Genomic DNA, 17,514 nt, shown 5'->3' on the forward strand with positions numbered 1-17,514 from the left:
ATATATATATATATATAAATATATATATATATATAAGCACATGCCAAAAATGTATAAACAAATATACAGTGCAACAGTTGTACCAAGCTCTAGTATTACCTAAAAGGATAGTGGTGACTTGAGGTGGATAGGGTTTGTCTGGAGGATTTTCTGGAGAAGCTGATTTCTGAGAAGGTATTTGAAAGATGGGAGTGACAAGTTTTGGTCAAGAGGAAGTGAATGAATGCTTGTGGTAGAGGCTGAGAATTGACTTATTTTTAAGGTTGGAGGCAAAAGAGGATGAGTCATAAGGAAATGTACATATGTCCCAATTTCTCCATCATCCTTTAGAAAATTTCATCCATCTTCTTAGAAGTGCCACCATTTTCATGGGAGCTAAGAAAGTTTTGCTATACCTAGAACACAGGATATTCTTCTTTTGTTGGATGCATCAAGGGGATGCAGCTTATGGGTAATGATGTTTCATAGTCACTCAACAGTCTTGTTGGGTTTTGAGTCAGTTTTGCTACTAGTGTAGTTTTAAATTCTGAATCTCCACTAGTTGATTAGATGAAATTATCTTGAAGGATAAAAAAAGGTTCCTGGGGCAGATTGGAAGACTCTAGAAAAGAGCAGCAGGGTGGAAAAGTAAGAAATGGTTGAACTAGGTGGCTTCCTGTAATGGAGGTTTTGGGAGGAGCTCTCTACCTGCCCTTCAAAGGGAGAGGCCCCAAGGGCAGAGGGTACTGATGAGGTATGAATTCCAGAGCTGAAGTCATCTTGCAAAAGGAGTGGCTGGGAAATAAGAATAATTTGGGGACAGAGCACAGACTCTGTTTCCTAAGATTAGGGGAGCAGGGAAGTGAGGTACAGTTTTACCTTATTTATTTTGCTATAATATATCTGTATATGTAAAATTTTGTTATTGAATTTGGAAATCTAAGGGGTAATTGGAGATATTCTCAACTAGATAAAGTGCAGGGCACATAACTAGGTCTAATCACTCATTTTAATGAAAATTGCCCTACCTTGTCAGTTTGCAAACTATGGTTTATGCACTAGTAGATGCCATAGAAGGCATGCCACTGGGCACAGTTTCTGTGAGATGAACTGAGTAGGTTCTCTATACTCTTACTCATCCTCTTCTTCCATTGAGATCTAGAACTTATCACAGGGGAGCAGCCTTGGGGAAAACCAGTTATGATTTCTCTTCCTTCTTACACTGTAGCCTCTGGGAATCTCACTGTGCTCCCATCGTTCAAAAGGGAAAATTCAGTCTCGTGGCCCTTTCCACTTGAATAAGTGAAAAATGGATAAAGTGCTGGACTTGTCAGTCATCTGTCTGTCCTGAGCTCCTTCTGTGGATAGAATCCTGCACTGGATGGAAAGGTCCAAAGAAAAGAAGAAAACATAGTTCTTGATCTCAGAGAACTCTCTGAAGAATGAGAGATGTATGTTTTGTACACAGACAAATGGCAAAGGTGCAAGTGCATGTCTGCTACAACCTAGGAATGCAAGTCCTATGGAGAGATGGGATCACACTGTGATTGCAACTAGTGAAGTTAATTAGGGATTGCATTGTTGAGGAGATGAGTTTTCTAAGAGGTGGCTATTTAAAGAACTTGTAGAATAATAGACTTAGGACTAGAAAAGACCTTAGAATCCCCTCATTTTACAAATAAGTAAGTTGAGGTCCAGAGAAGTTGAATGACTTTCCCATGGTCACATAACTAGAAAGTGGCTGAAGAGCAGCTAGGTGGCACAGTGGTTGGAGTGCCAGGCTTGGAAGCAGGAGGACCTGAGTTCAAGTCTGACACTTCCTCGTTGTGTGACCCTGGGTAAGTCACTTAACCCCACTTGCCTAGCCCTCGCCCTTGTCTTAGAGTTGTTACTAGGTCAGAAGGTAAAGGCTTTAAAAAAATAGAAAGTAGATCTGGGATTTGTGCCCTGGTCCTCTGACTCCAACCCCAGTGCAAATTCCAGTATTCCACTTTCATTTCTATGTTATTTTCAAACATGCTATCAAAGGATTTGATATTCTTATAGATTCTTATATAAATAATTCTAGGGGTGGGGTGGGTAGCTAGGTGGCTCAGTGGATAGAGAGCCAGACCTAGAGATGGGAGGTCCTGAGTTCAAATGTGGCCTCAGATATTTTCTAACTATATGGCCTTGGACAAATCACTTAATCCCAATTGCCTAATTTACCACTCTTCTGCCCTGAAACCAATGCTTAGTATAGATTCTAAGACAGAAGGCAAAAGTTTAAAACCAAATATGATTCTTTATTTTTTTATTTTGAAACTTTGCTTTTAACCCAACAGAAAATTTCCAGTCAATACTTAAAACAACTCCCCTTATCCCTCCAAAAATGGGCCTTCCCTGAAAATATTGAAGCAAAACCAGTTAACAGTATGATGGGGACTGATAATATATACCCAGGAAGTTATTCTCTAATCATGTTAGGGGGAGACGGCAACTTTTGTTTCAGAAATAGCTTGTGTCGCTAGAGAGATCTGGACTTATATCCAACACCAGTCCCTCCTCCCCAAGTTATCTTTTGTACTTAGAGATGGGGCTGAAAGACAAGGTGCTTACCCATAGTATGCATTGCCCCTCTTCATCCCCAGGAAAATCTGAGATCCCCAGTGAGTTTTGGTGAGTACTTTAGTACAAGTCCATCCAGACCCCACCACCTAAAGGCCAGTTTTACTAGGTTTTACCTTTTTACTCATCAGTTTCTAAGGAGGAATTGGTTTCATGGCTCATCTAGATTTCCCTAGGTCAAATTCCTATCTCACCTTCTGGTGTTGGAGTCCCAGGCATCCTAGTTTCTCAGGATTTCCATGCTGGTGTGGTTGGCTGCACCAACTCTGTCTGTAATCCAGGCTCCAAGATCTCGATGGCTCAAACTCTGGGTCTCATGGGGATCACTTCCAGCACCTGAAGGTGAGGACAGACCACACAGAATACAAATAACTTCTCCCAGGTCCATTCTCTGAGTCAAGATAAAATAAATGGAGCAAGGGAAGGAAAAGTTTCCCCTCTCATTAGCTCAGTTCATGGCATCCTCCCTTGGGTGAACTGGAATCTTTGTCTTCTGGATGCAGCAGATAAAAATGGCAGAAAAAGAACATCTGAAGGAGAAAATAAGAAAAGAGAGTTACTAGATCAGTCTCCCCAGTTAAAGGAGGTTTACCACCAATACCACCATGTGTTAGGAAAAATAGCAAGGGCTCCAGATTAGACAAACTGGGCATGAAGGCTTCTTGGGAGCATGTCCCAAACACAGAGAAGCTCAGATTCTGTAGTTTTGATTGGAATTTCACTATCCACTGATTTTATCCTGGGGCAAGCCCAGAAAGTATAGCTAGTGGACACTAGCTACAGATGAAGATCAGGGACTAACAGATTCAGAGATGAAAAGAATTTTGGCTGTCCAATGTCATTTTACAAATAATGAATCTGAAGTCCAGAGATAATTAGAAGACTTGCTAAAGTCACATATTATATACTTAAACAACTCCTCTTGCCCCTAAAAAAAGGAGCTTCCTGAAAACATTAAAACAAGACCACTTAATAGTGTAATGGGGGCTGATAAATCATACCTGGTCTTCTGCCTCAAAATGCAGGGTCTACGGGTTTTATTTTCCCACTCTACAGCGCTACATTACATGTTACTATGGTATAAGCTAAGTGAGTATTAGCTTATGAGTGGGAAGGGAAACTTCTCTGTCTGTGTTAGTCTAGGAGTCTGCTTACAGGTGGTGTAGACCAGGCTAGGGTCGAAAGCTAGATCGAAAACTACAAGGGATTTCACAAGTCATCTTCTCCTATTGTTTTACTTTCTAGATAAAAAAACAAAACCGCCACCACCTGAAACTCAGAGAAATGAAACAAATTGCTTAAGGTCACACAGCTAGTAAGTGTAGCTGAGCCAGGATTTGAACCCATGTTCTCTGACTCTAAATTCAGTGGTTTCCCCCCCCCCTCACTGTAGTACCAAAATTAGATGTTTTCTGGGTGACAATTCTAAAACAAATAATCATTCTGTATTGAAATTTAAAACTGAATTTCCTGAATATTCCTTCTGAGCTAGCTGAGCTAGAATGTTCAATGTCTAACAGACAGGGAGAGATCTCATTATGTGAATTAAGGCAACCCTCTCAGATAATATAGGATGAATGAAGAATATAGTGGTAATCAGGGAGTTGGAAAGAGGAAATTGAGATCTAAAAAGACCCTAACTAAATTTGAGGATGCAGTGTATCCCCTCCTCGAGACTTGCCATCTTTGTTATTGTTGGTGTTTGGTCATTTTTCAATCATGGCTCCATTTAGGGTTTTCTTGGCAGAGATACTGGAGAGGTTTGCCATTTCCCTCTTCAACTCACTTTATAGATGAGGAAAATGGATTAAATGACTTGCCCAGGGTCACCCAGCGAAATAAGTGTCTGAGGCTAGTAAGATGAGTCTTCCTGACTCCAGGGATTATTATTCCAATCTTATTATTAAAACCCTGAAATTTTTTAAAAGACCTTTAATGTATTGTTTCTTTTTTTATTCTGTTGTGTTTTTATCTTCTGTTTTCTTTACATTTATTTAATCAATTCTGTAGGCTAAATACTAAAAATAAATTCATGTACTTCCCAAATGGAGTTCATCTGAATACTATTTTACCCATTATTTTATTTTATTTATTTTTAAACCCTTACCTTCCATCTTAGAATCAATAGGATGTATTGGTTCTAAGGCAGAAGAGTGTTAAGGGCTAGGCAATGGGGCTTAAGTGACTTGCCCAAGGTCACACAGCAAGGAAGTGTCTGAGGTCATATTTGAAACTAGGACCTCAGGTCTCTGGGCCTGACTCTCAATCCACTGAGCCACCCAGCTGCCCCCATGCCCATTATTTTACTTGATTTTTTGTTGTTCTTTGTTTGCCAAAATCAACAAAATTCATTCCAGTTCCTGCTGCTTTGTTTTAGAAGTACTGAAGGATTAAAATTAAAAAAAAAAAAACATTCTGGGGGCAGTTAGATGGCATTTCCCAGCTTTGTGACCCTGGGAAAGTCATTTAACCCTCATTGCCTACCTCTTATCGCTCTTTTGCCTTAGAACCAATACATAGTAGATTTGATTCTAAGGTGGAAGGTAAGAGTTTAAAAAGAAAGCATTCTAGTACAACTATTGTAACCTCTCTTTGTAAAATACAATTTTTTTCAATTAATAAGCATATATCTTCTCTATCTCCCTCCTCTCCCCATCTCAGCTGAAAAAAAAAAAGCAAAGAAAAAGAAAGTCAAACAAAGTCAATTCTCATATTGGCCATATGCCAAGATGTATGTCTCATTCTGCCTTTTAGCTCCCATTTTAGAGATAAGTACACTGAGGCGAAAGGATTCACCTAGGATCACACAGCCAGTAAATAGTCAAATTGCATGATGACTTGAACCTGGGTCTCCTGAATCCAGGCTTGGTGATCTTTCTACCAATACAACATCAACAAGTGTGTGCTCCTTTTGGACCATTTAGGGCTTTCTTTTGAGGCAGAGAATTGATAAATGAGGTGGCCAAGGCCCCTTAAGGACTGGTGGCTACTGGGAAGGGTTGGGATAGAGGAGAGAGAGTCTTTGTTCCTTCCCTGTAAGACCAGCTTGTTTCTCAGCCATCCAGCCATCCAGTGGTTGATCAGGAAACATTCCCACCTCTGGGAGTCTGCCAAAGTAAAGAGGAAAGTCTTGTGAGACAGAAGGGAAAGTTGAGAGATGGAGTCACCACTAGCAGAAGAGCTCAAGCTCAGGCTCAGTCAGCCTCCTTCCTTTCCCTCTCCCCCTCTGCCCCAGCTTTCAGGCACAGGGCGCAGGTCTATGGGAAAACAGACTCTTTTCTAGGTTCTTAAACAGGAGGGAGAGATCATTTCGGATATCCTGCCCAGTGGGATGGCTCAAGCTCAGAACCAAGAGATTCCTCAGGGTTGGGTTGGCCATGCAACTTGCCCGTGGTGAGTGATTAATTATTGCTTATTGACTAGCTGAACCATGTCAAGTGTCACAGTGTACCAAGATTAACCCTATCATCACCAGACCCTGGAAAATGTATTTAGTTCCTTCCTTGGTTGTACTCTAAAGAATGCTGTGGGGGGTGGGTGCTTAAGGAAAAAGACCAGCAGTAAAGTTTCTTGTTCAAAGTAAGGACTGGTACCAAGGCCCAAAGAATGATTTCATTTAGCGAGGTCATATCTACCAATTTAGAGCTAGAAAGGACCTTAATCCAGTCTCTCCATTTTACAGGTAAGGAAATTGAGGCCAAGCAATATACAGTATTTGGATTCAGATCTTCTGATTCTCACTGCAGCTGGCATGGAAGGGTGGGTTGGCATTGGGATCGCTGTACTTTAAGTGAGAGTCAGTGGGATATAGTGGGAAGACCACTGAACTAGAAGCCAGGAGACCTGGGTTTTTGTTCTTTCTTTTCCACCAATTAGCTTTGTGACCTCAAGCAAATATATTTATGTCTTAAACCTCAGATTCCTCATCTGTAAAATGGAGGTGCTGATGCTGTCAACCTCACAGGGTGGTCATTAATTCTATTACACACATATTTTTGAAATATCTTTTGTGTGCTGGGGCCTGGGCATGCAAAGTCAAAAATGAAAACTTTGGGACAGTTATCTGGTTTAGTGGATAGAAAGTCAGACATAGAGAACTTCAGACACTTCCCAGCTGTGTGACCTTGGGCAAGTCACTTAATTCCCATTGCCTAGCCCTTACCACTCTTCTGCCTTAGAACCTATACTCAGTATTGATTCTAAGACAGAAGGTAAGACTTTAAAAAAGAAAAAAAAAAAAGAAAGAAAGAAATGTCCTCTCCCCTTAAGGAGCTTACCTTCCACTTTAGAGGAACAATATATACATAGATAAGTAGGTACAAAATGCATATGGGCAATGCAAACAATTGGAGAAATCAGGAAAAATTTCTGATAGGAAGTTTCATTTAAGCAGAGTGGAAGGAAGCTGGGATTTCTAAGAGGCAGAGGTGAGAAGAGGTGATGTGATCATCATGGAGCCTGGGGAAAGGATGGAAGCAGGAGATAGAAACATAAAGGTCTATACCAGTCCTAATTATGCCCACAGTCTTGGCCCTTCCTTATTTGTTTCTGTGTGTATATATTGTTGAGGAACAAGGGCAGGAATTAAGTTGCAGGCATGTATGTATTAATGGTGGGGGGAGATGTTTGTTTGTGGAGGACTTCTAGGGAAGGGGATGCTATCATCAACTTCTAATGACAGATTCCCTTCAGAGAGGGAGAACTTCAATGGGAAATCATCACGGCCCAAGAGTCTTGGACTACTGGCTTCTCTTGGCCTGAAGAGAGTACCTGTGGGGTGCAGTGGAGTTGTACGCTTGTTGACACTGAAATTTTTCCATCCAAAGAGTGGCTGGCTGACCCCTACCTGCTCCTTGGCAGAGAACTGACTACACAGTATATGAGCCAAGCCAAATGTTTAGCCTGCCAAGCCTTGGTGGGTATCATGGAAGCTGCCAGAAGGACAAAGGGAAGGCAACTGAAAGAAGACTATCATCCATTGTTATTCTTCTGGAGACTTGATCCAACAAAAGTCCAGAATCTAACAGGAGCCACCCCTGGCCTTCATCTCTTCTCACCCTTTCCAGGGGATGCTCCAGTGTGAGACAGGGAGATCTAGGAGTCATAAGGCTTCAGGTTGAGTCTAAGTCTCAGGAACTGGGTAGGCTAAGCAGTCCTCATGATGCCCACTACTTCTGACTGCTACACAGGAGAAGAGTTTATTAGAGTTAAGTGGTTTATGGGAGTGAGAGTTTCCAGGGACTGATGGTAATTTTTGTGATATTACTGAAGGGTAGGAGAAAGAAGATAGAAGCATCAGTCCTACAACTCTCCACCCTTTTCTCCATTCCCTTGCCACCCCAACCATCACATTCAGGCATTCCTGAATACCACTGTCTTAAAGAGAGAGCTAGAAAGGACTTCAAGGCTCATCTAATCAAACTCCTTCATTTTACAGAGGAAGCTGATGCTCATGTAGGTAATATTACTTGCCCAAGGTCATATGACAAACTGATATGACATATTAGAAAGAGTAGGGAACTAGAAGGCAAGAGACCCAAGTGACCTTGGGCAAGTCACTTTTCCTCCTAGGAATTTATACAACTCTAAAATGAGATAGTTGGGCTATATAATCTTCAAGATCCCTTCCATCTCGTTAAAGTCTATGAATACCAATACCAACAATAATAATATTTACATAGCGTTTACTATAAGCCAAGCACTGTGCTAAGAGCTTTACAATTATTATCTCACTTGATCCTTACAAGAGCCTTATTATTATCCCCCATTTACAGATAAGGAAACTGAGGCAAACAGAGGTTGAATGACTTGCCCAGGGTCACTCAGTGTTTCAGGTCAATTTTGAATTCAGGACTTCCTGTCTCCCGGTCTAGTACTCTTATCCACTGTACCACCTTGCTGCCCAATATGCTTTCTAATTGCAGAACTTGGACTGGAAACTGCTATACAATGAGCACTCAGCCAACAAGCATTCATTGGGCACCTATTGTACTAGACATTGCCTTCTAGGACACAAAGACAAAAATGTAATCCCTCCCTGTCCTCATTGAGCTTATATTTAGTAGGAGAACCAACATGTACATCTACAAATAACATGTAAAATAAATCAGAGGGAATTGGGAAGTGAGGAAGTGCTAGGAATTAAGAATTAGGAAAGGTCTCTTGAGGAAGGTTACGCTTTCAGTGATCTTGGAAGGACGTGAAGGGACTGTTAAAGGGAAAGATTGGGAGAAAGCATATTCAAAATATGGTGGACAGCAGGTACAAGATCATGGACGTGATCTTGGGCAATGTGTTGTGGGTGAAGATTAGTAAGACCCTTTTGGTTGGACCATAGAATGAGAGAAGGGGAGTAGTGAATAGAAGGATACTTCCTAATGCTTTCAAAGGCCGACTGACCTGAGCTGAAGGCTAGCTCTTTCTCTTAGAAGCTGATTGACCATCTCTTTAGTGAATAGATGAGGGGTATGGATTCCTGACCTGATTATCCAGTTGTACAACCGTCTCTTTCCAAACTAACTCTTCTTCTCTTATGCTCACTTAGACATTATTCTACAAAGACAAAAAAATGAAATAGTATTGGCCCTCAATGAGCTTACATTCAAAAAGGAGAGCTAACATGTATGTTTAGAAATATATAAAGGGGGCAGCTGGGTAGCTCAGTGGATTGAGAGCCAGGCCTAGAGACGGGAGGTCCTGGGTTCAAATCCGGCCTCAGACACTTCCCAGCTGTGTGACCCTGGGCAAGTCACTTGACCCCCATTGCCTACCCTTACCACTCTTCCACCTATAAGTCAAATACACAGAAGTTTAAGGGTTTAAAAAAGAAAAAAAAAGAAATATATAAAATAATGCCTAGGCAATTTTTCAGTGGCTAGGCACTAACAGTTGGGATTTTAGGAAAAGTTGAAAAGATGTTGCCTGTTCCTTGGGCTACATGGGGGCTCTGGTGTCATAGGGCCCTTTCAGGCCACCTCTTTCTGGTTAGCAAATGAGTTACCTAAGTGTCTGTTACTTCCTTGGAATGTTAAAATGATCCTCTAGGTTTTAGACTTTTGAGATCCTCCTGGAAGGACGTAAGGGGTATAGATGGGCAGATTTCACTGAATAGGAATATCTCCCCTCATGGCTAGAGGGGAGAGGAATGGGTTTCAGATACCAGAGTCTCCTTTAGAGACAAAAGGCACATATATCCCCAAAAGGCACATTTTTCCCCTTGTAGGAATGCCTATATCTCTCCCTGGTCCAAGTTTCAATCAACAAATCAAACATAATAAATGACCATCTACTACGGGTATAACTTTGTGAAGGATACAAGGAATTACAAGGCATGCTCCTTGTTTGCAATGACATTACAGTTTGGGAGAAAAGGCATCAGGGAAGTAGCATCGTCCAGTGACAGTGGAGTCAGAGAACCTGGATTCAAATCCTGCCATTGACATTACCTGTGGGGCCATGGGTAAACCACTTAATCTCTCTGGATCTCTTGACAAATGAGGGGTTTGGAGTAGATGGCTTTTGTGGATAAGCCTAATCTATAACCTGTATGAATCCCAACTTAACAATACAGAGCAAAACATAATGCTCACCTGCTACAGATTGAATATGTTGGGAATTCAGAAGCAGGAGAGATGCTTTGGGTAGGGGTGGTCCCACGTAGGGAGGAGAAGAGTGAGCTGATGTCACCAAGTTGGCAGGTTTTAACTCTCCTTTCTATGATTCAAACTTGGCCCAGAAATAACCCTCATGAGGCTCTACCCTTCTAAAGAACTATTCATTTGTAGATCTCCAAGCACCCTGAAAACATTAATTAATCCTTAGCAGAGCCCTTTGAGGTAGACATTGTACTTAATTCATCAACTAGAAGACCTGAGAGATGAAGGGATTGGCAGAAGGTCACCCAATGACTTGGTGGGGGGTGGCTTTGAGATTGGAAACCAGGAGGCCAGCCTCCGAGACCTTGACTCTAATAAGCCAGAACTGCTTTGGGATATCTGATCTTGGAGAACTTCCTTCAAAAGCAGCAGGAGAATTTTTTGTAATCTTCTGTATTAAGTCCATTATTTTGTATGAACTACACCCCTCATTTTACAGGCTGAAACTTTGGTTCAGTCTCTCAGAGCCTTTGGGCAACATCTCCAGCCAATAGAAGAACTGATACAGATATTATCTGTGTCACCTACAGAGTCAGGACCAACATGGGAATCTGACCCAGGAGTCCTGGCTCCAGCTAATGGGCACCCCCCCCCCATCCCTGCCACACCCTATCACCAGTATCAGGCTGAGTAAAAAGTCCTGCCAGTTCAATATAGGAGATTCAGTCTTGCAGAGAGATGTCTATTCCTCAGGCTAGAAGGACCTTCTGGTATCTTTCAGTCATTCCAGGCCAGTTCTTTTATTGGGGGTGGGGGGTGGGAGGGCAAAGGATTTATCTAAATTTCTGCTCCTTCTTTGGAATGTTAAAATAATCCTTCCAGTCAGGAATTTTTTTTTCTTGTTTAACTTGTATTTCTTTATTGTCTTTACTTTAGAGTTCTCTGTTTAGTGTCTTGCACATAATGGCTGCTTAGGAAATATTTCCTGAAGATGATGAAAGAGGAACTATGGACAGATTCCTAGACTTGAATTCAGGAAAACTTGAGTTGAAATCTGGCCTTGCCCATTCTAGCTAAGTGACTGAGCAAGTCACTCAACAGCTGTTTGCCTCAGTTTACTTATCTATGGGATAGAGATAAGAATAACGCTTACCTCTCAGGGTTGTTATGAGGATTAAATGAAATTTTTGTAAAGCTCTTGGCACAGTGCCTGGCACACAGCAGGTGCTTAGTAAGTGCTTATTAAATCTAAAAAAGAATATGAGAACTATTAATTGATGATCTCTTCTCCAGCCTCCTCTATGAAGTTGCCAAATATATTTCCTCTGTTGTGTCTTTCTTTGGGATTTCCTGGTGCATAAAATGAGAATGACCTTAGAGAAAACAGTCCACGAGTCCATAAGGAGGTAACTGATGTAACTGGCCATCAGTAACAAATGAGTGAGTTGTTCTTCTTAATGTTGTGCCTTTGTTTTCCAGGTTCCATGTATGATGGCTTGGCTGACAATTACAACTATGGGACCACCTCTCGGAGTACCTATTACTCCAGATTCCAGGCAGGCAATGGCTCATGGGGATATCCGGTAAGGAGCTCACTTTGGTTTTAAAAAACCAAGAGTTTTTAAGGTGATTAAATTACAAATGTGAAGGGTTGATGTGTATGGGGATGTGGTTACAATTGTTTGGGGTGAGCCTCAAAATGGCAGGAGTACACAAATCATAATACCTGTCCCACCAGTCACCTCCTCATTATTTCATAGCTTAAAAAAAACACCTTACTTTCTGTCTTAGTACCAGTTATAAAACAGAAGGGCAGCAAGAACTAGGCAATCAGGATAAAATGACTTGCCCAGGGTTACACAGCTAGGTAGTATCTGAGGTCAGATATGAACCCAGGTCTACCCAGCTCCAGGTCTGATTCTCTATTTGCTGTGCTACCTAGCTGCCCCTTATAGCTTTTTTTTTTTTTTAAATGGAGAGCCTGCCTCCTGTTTCTGTGTCAGCCTGCTATTTCTCAATACCTTAGATGATGATTAGTGAATGTCTCCCAGAAATCTTTTATCTATGTCTCTATTCTCTTCAGATTTTTCTAGTAGGGTGGGATCTGGAAGCAATTTATTCTCTTCAGGTCAGTTAATGGAACAATTCCAAGTAGAGACATAATAACAGATCACTAGACGTGGAAGGGTCCTAATAGATGTCTAGTCTAAATCTCTCATTTTATAGATGAGGAAAATGAGACAGAGAAGTGACTTATCAACCCCATCAAGCTAGACAAGTATCAGTCATGTAAGAATTCTTAGATCTTGTTTGGCTTCCATATTAGTCTCTTTTAATGTCAGAAATTTAGGATCGTAGAACTTAAAGCAAGAAGGAAACTACACCCTAATTTTCTAGATGAGGGAACAGAGCCCCAGAGAACTGAAGAAACTCCCTCAAAGCTACACAAATATTAAATAATCAAGCTGGTATTTGAACTTGGGCCCCTGACTCCAGATATAGTAGTGTTCTTTCTACTTTATCATGGGGGCTTTAGGTACATGTGTCCAGAGTGGATCCTTTCAAAAAGCTTAAGGGACTATATACTCATATTTATAGGGCATATCAGGCACCTTAGAAGGTTTTTTTCCCCCTGTGGCTCATGACACAGAATTTGTTTCATCCTTCTCTTCTGTGGAAGTATTTAAATTTAAAAAAAAAACTTTCCCCCAATTACATGTAAAAATAATTTTTAACATTTGCTTTAAAAATTTTTTTTGAGTTCCAAATTCTCTTCCTTCCTCCCTTCTCTGTTTCCTGAGATGGTAAGCAGTTTGATATAGGTTATACATGTGTAATCATGCAAAACATATTTTCATATAGAATAGAAGTCTTGCTCATCTCCTGTGATATATATAGATAAGGGTGGAATGGAGAAGTATGGCTATATTGAGATATCTATTTATTTGGTTTGATTCCTTCCTTCCTGAATTCCTCTTGGAGGTGATTGCAGAGAATATCTTTTTCTGTATGGCTGTAGGACAAGGGCTGAGGAGTGGAATAAAGTTCAGCGGCAAATTTATTTCTTTATCCTACTGATTAGCCAGCCCATTTCTCATCTCTCACTACTCTATTTTTTATATGTGTATATATACATATGTACACATACATACATATATACACACCACTGTCAGAAGCCTCCCTCATGGCTAAGAGATGGTTTACAAATCTGACCTTGGCTGGCCCTAGCAAAGGTAGCCAATCATCGTTCATCTTCACTGAGGAAGGATGGTCAATTGTTCTTCATCTTCATTGAGAAAAGATGGCCAGTGATTCTTCATCTTCACCAAAGAAGGATGGCCAATGGTTCTTCATTTTTACTGAAGACAGAACAAGATAAAATGAGTTGATGGTACACCATAAGGGATTTAGGTCCACATAAAGATGTACAATTTAATAATGATGTAGATTGTAGGGGAATAGGTCACAGAGGAAGGCTGCAGAATTCTCCTTGAGGGATTTTTTAAAACCCTTAGCTTCTGTCTTAGAATTAATACTGTGTATTGGTTCCAAGGCAAAAGATGGTAAAGGCTAGGCAAAGGAAGTTACATGCTCAGGGTCACAAAGTTAGAAAGTGTCTGAGCTCAGATTTATATTCAGGACCTCTCATCACTAGGTCTGGCTTTCAGTCTACCTAGCTGCCTCCTTCTTGAGAGATCTTTAAGAAACCAAAATAACTCCCATCTATAGTGGATTAATTGTAATCCTGGAGGCAAGGAGACAAGCTAAATAAACTTCTTTTTTATTTGGGAATGATTCTATGGTTTGAAGCTTGTATTTGTCAGAGTATGATACAGATTCAGAACAAAGAAGGATGAGGAACAACTACTGATAAAGGTTTGTTGTGGTGGGTTAGATTCCAGGAGCAAGATCCCTTAACATCCACCCACTGATCCAGAATACCAGTCCTTCTCCAGGGCAGCTGTATCCTCCATGCTAACCAGGTGTCTGCTTTTCTTTGGATCCTGGGTTTTCTTTCGTACCAAGCATTCTTAGCCCAATTGCAGTCCCATGAGGCCATGCCTGAAGAGAGCTGATAATTTAGTGAATCACAGAGGTGTTAAGGGTTGGGGCAGAAACTCTTTAATATAGTCAGATTGGTTTTGGCTGTCTCTGGGTCACTCATCCTGTTGATTGGTCAGGTCTCTGACTCAGGGACTCTTGTAGTGAAAAATTTCTATGGGCACATTCATAGCTGATTCCATAAATAAAGCCTTGGAGTTGTCATTGCAAGTAGGCGAGACGATCGCTAGTATTTTTGTAGGAAGAAACACTGGGGGTACTGTGTTATCTTTTTGCCTTGTCTGCAAATATGTCCCCTGCCAGGTCTATCCCTCCCTTTATGACAACCAGTTAAAATCCCTTCCCCACCCACCGCCCTCCCAAAGCCCATCCCTTCTTTTTTCCTTCTTACCTGGCGGGACTTCAGACATTACTCACCCAGGACTACTGCTGGGGCATGTTCCATCTCTGCTCTCTTCAGGAGAGGCTATGGGAATGAGGAGGAGCTGGATACACATACAACACTGGGTGGGGGGGGTGGGGGGGGGGAAGAGCCAGAGGAGAGAGGAAGTGGAATAATTTGATAGTGGAGCCAGACATATAATCAGTCAGGGGCTGGGAGAAACAAAACAAAACAAAAGCCAGGCTTAAGGAGAAGGTGAACTGAAGTAGAGGTAACAGATCTGTGGTGGTGAGCTAATCAAGTTCTTGTGGGATTTTCCCATGGATGGTATACCTGGCTCAGAAGAAGATTTTTCCTTCCAATCTCCCAACCACTGGCTAAAACAAAATGGCGGTGCTGGCCTGAATACAGGAGCAAGGGGGTATGATTCACCTGCTTATTAATCAGCTAGCATGAGAGGCTTATTTCTGGCAGTTTATATAGACTACAATCTTATAAAATCCCATGCCTAGGGAAAGGCAGATGTCTGTTGAGCAGAATGGACTTCATAGATTCATATATATGTCCTGGTGGTACAATAGAGTAGAAAGATAACTGACCTGAGTTTAAATCTCAGCTGCCATGCTGACTAGTTGTGGGGTCCAAGATTAGTCTCTCCACTTCTCTAAACTTCAGATTTCTACTGTCAGGCTTTTTGATGTTTTCTATGGATTGCTCTAATAATAAAATTATGACTTTTTGCTCTCTGGCCTCAAGTAGAATTCTCTGTATGGCATTCAGAGCTTTCCATTGCTCACACTCCACCCCTACCTTTCTAGTCTCCTTCCTCTTGCACCCCACAATCTATTTTGTGTTCTGGTAACACTGATCCCCTTGCTGTTCCTCAACAGGACACTCAATCTTCCTAATCTGGGCATTTTCACAGGCTGTCCCTTTTGCCTGGAATGCTCTTGCTCTCACTGCTTCCTGACTTGCAGCTAAAATCCCACCTTCTACAAGAAGTCTTTCCCAATTCTCCTTAATTCCAGTACTTTCTCTCTTAGTTATTTCCTGTTTATCTAGTATGTAGCTTGTTGGTAGAGAACAAGGGCTATCTTTTTTGGTTTTGGTTTTAGTTTTTGTAGCCCTGGTGATTAATATAGTGGCTGGTATATAGTAGGTGCTAAATAAGTGTCTTCTGACTCATAGGTGAGCTGACTCAAATAGCATTCACCCCTCCGGAGGGATCAGGTCAGACTCAGAGCAGCCCTTGCTTTGTCCATTCTTTTCCCTTCCTGCTTCCTTAGAGTGACCAGAAAGAAGCTCTGCAGACACTGGATTGAGTCACAGAGTGGAGAGTATTTTTTTCTGACCCTATTAACAAATAGCAATTCTTACTTATACCTGTTGGTCAAAGGATGTTCTCCTGACACTCATTGCTGAGGCTGGGCCCTGGGAGCAGAGCTGCTTCAAACTAAAAACACCTCCACTTCTGGGAATGAAAGCTGACAACTTTAAGACTTAGGATAATGGGAACAAGAATTGTGGGGTCAGAACCGTTTGAATCACTAGACTTTTCCAAAATAAAATATTCCTTTTTCCCAGATAGTTTTATTTGTGATTGGATTCAAAGGACAGACTGATAGAAAATATTCAGAAGACAGTGTGCTTGGGGCAGCTAGGTGGCTCAGTGGTTAGAGTCCTAGGTTCAAATCTGGCCTCAGACACTTCCTAGCTGTGTGACTCTGGGCAACTCACTTAACCTCAATTGCTTATCCTTGACCACTCTTCTGCTTTGGAACTGACACTTAATAGTAAGACAGAAAGGGTTAAAAAAAAATAAAAGATTGTGTGCTAGAGACCAATGTTGATCCATTTTGTGGTTTTCTCCAACTCCAGGGTTGGAATTTTTCCTTAAATGAAGAGACAAATAGATGCCCAGGAGCCTTCAGATCTTTGGTGGTGGGGAGGGGAAGAAGGGGAACATTTTCAAGGGGCATATCTGGGTCTGATGAATTTATAGTCAGGTCTGCAATGGAGGCATAGGGGAAACGGGATTGGAACGAAACCTGTGATTCATTGATATGGGGATCTTTCCATGAGGAAACTTCCTCTAACAATGACAGTCAGTACTTTCTCTGCAACTTTCAGCATAAGTAGTTAAGTGTTCTTCCCAGGGTCACGTGGTCAGGATATGGCAGAGACAAGCCATAAAGCCAAATCTTCCTGGTTTTGAGGTCAGCTCTCTAGCCATTACAATGTGCTTCATCATAGTGTAGGTGAACCATGTCAAATTCGAGTCAAGAAGATGGAAGGATTTGCATGCTTAGGATGCCACCATGCTGAATCTATAGATGGTGACTTTGTTTCCCCAAGTGCTGTATCCTAAGGACTAGCAGGTAAGAGAAAGCAAGAATTATGAGTGAGAATTCTTCCCTTTCCCTGAGTTTACTCTATTTGCCAACCCTATTGTTCTTCTGTTTTAATTCAGGCTTTACTCATCTCCCAGCAACTCTCTCTGTCCTCCTATTCTATTGTACTGCATTGTAGAAAGTCCACTATGACATGGTTCCATGGATAGCCTGCTATGGCTCTTTCCTCCAGAGAAAACTAGTGTTTTCCCCTTTGCCCATCTCCCATCCCAACTTTTCCATCCCTCGGTGCCCCGAGATGCATCTCAGGGCACCGAGGGATGGAAAAGTTGAAGATCTAATTCTGAGTTGGGAATTTGAGCAAGAATCACAGGGGTCCTGGAATCCATAGATGCTGGAGCTGGTAACAGCAGCCACCTCCTGTTCCTCTTCCTCTCCCTCTCCTCACTACTTTCTATCAATAGCATTGAATATCCATTCTATAGAGACTCTTGCCATAGACCTTGCACATGAGACATAAAAGAAACAAGGCTCATCC

General features: G+C 41.5%; 1 protein-coding gene across 1 annotated transcript in view; it reads left to right on the forward strand.

Annotated features, from left to right (window-relative positions):
* The window catches only part of PKP1 (plakophilin 1), an 86,197-nt gene that overhangs the window by 10,431 nt on the left and 58,252 nt on the right, over nucleotides 1-17,514 (forward strand). The window contains exon 2 of the mRNA XM_044674548.1: nucleotides 11,661-11,764. Within this exon, the coding sequence (XP_044530483.1) occupies nucleotides 11,661-11,764 (104 nt within the window). The remainder of the gene's footprint in view (nucleotides 1-11,660; nucleotides 11,765-17,514) is intronic.

Source organism: Gracilinanus agilis, chromosome 4 (genome assembly GCF_016433145.1).
Source record: "Gracilinanus agilis isolate LMUSP501 chromosome 4, AgileGrace, whole genome shotgun sequence".
Classification (NCBI taxonomy): Eukaryota; Metazoa; Chordata; class Mammalia; order Didelphimorphia; family Didelphidae; genus Gracilinanus; species Gracilinanus agilis.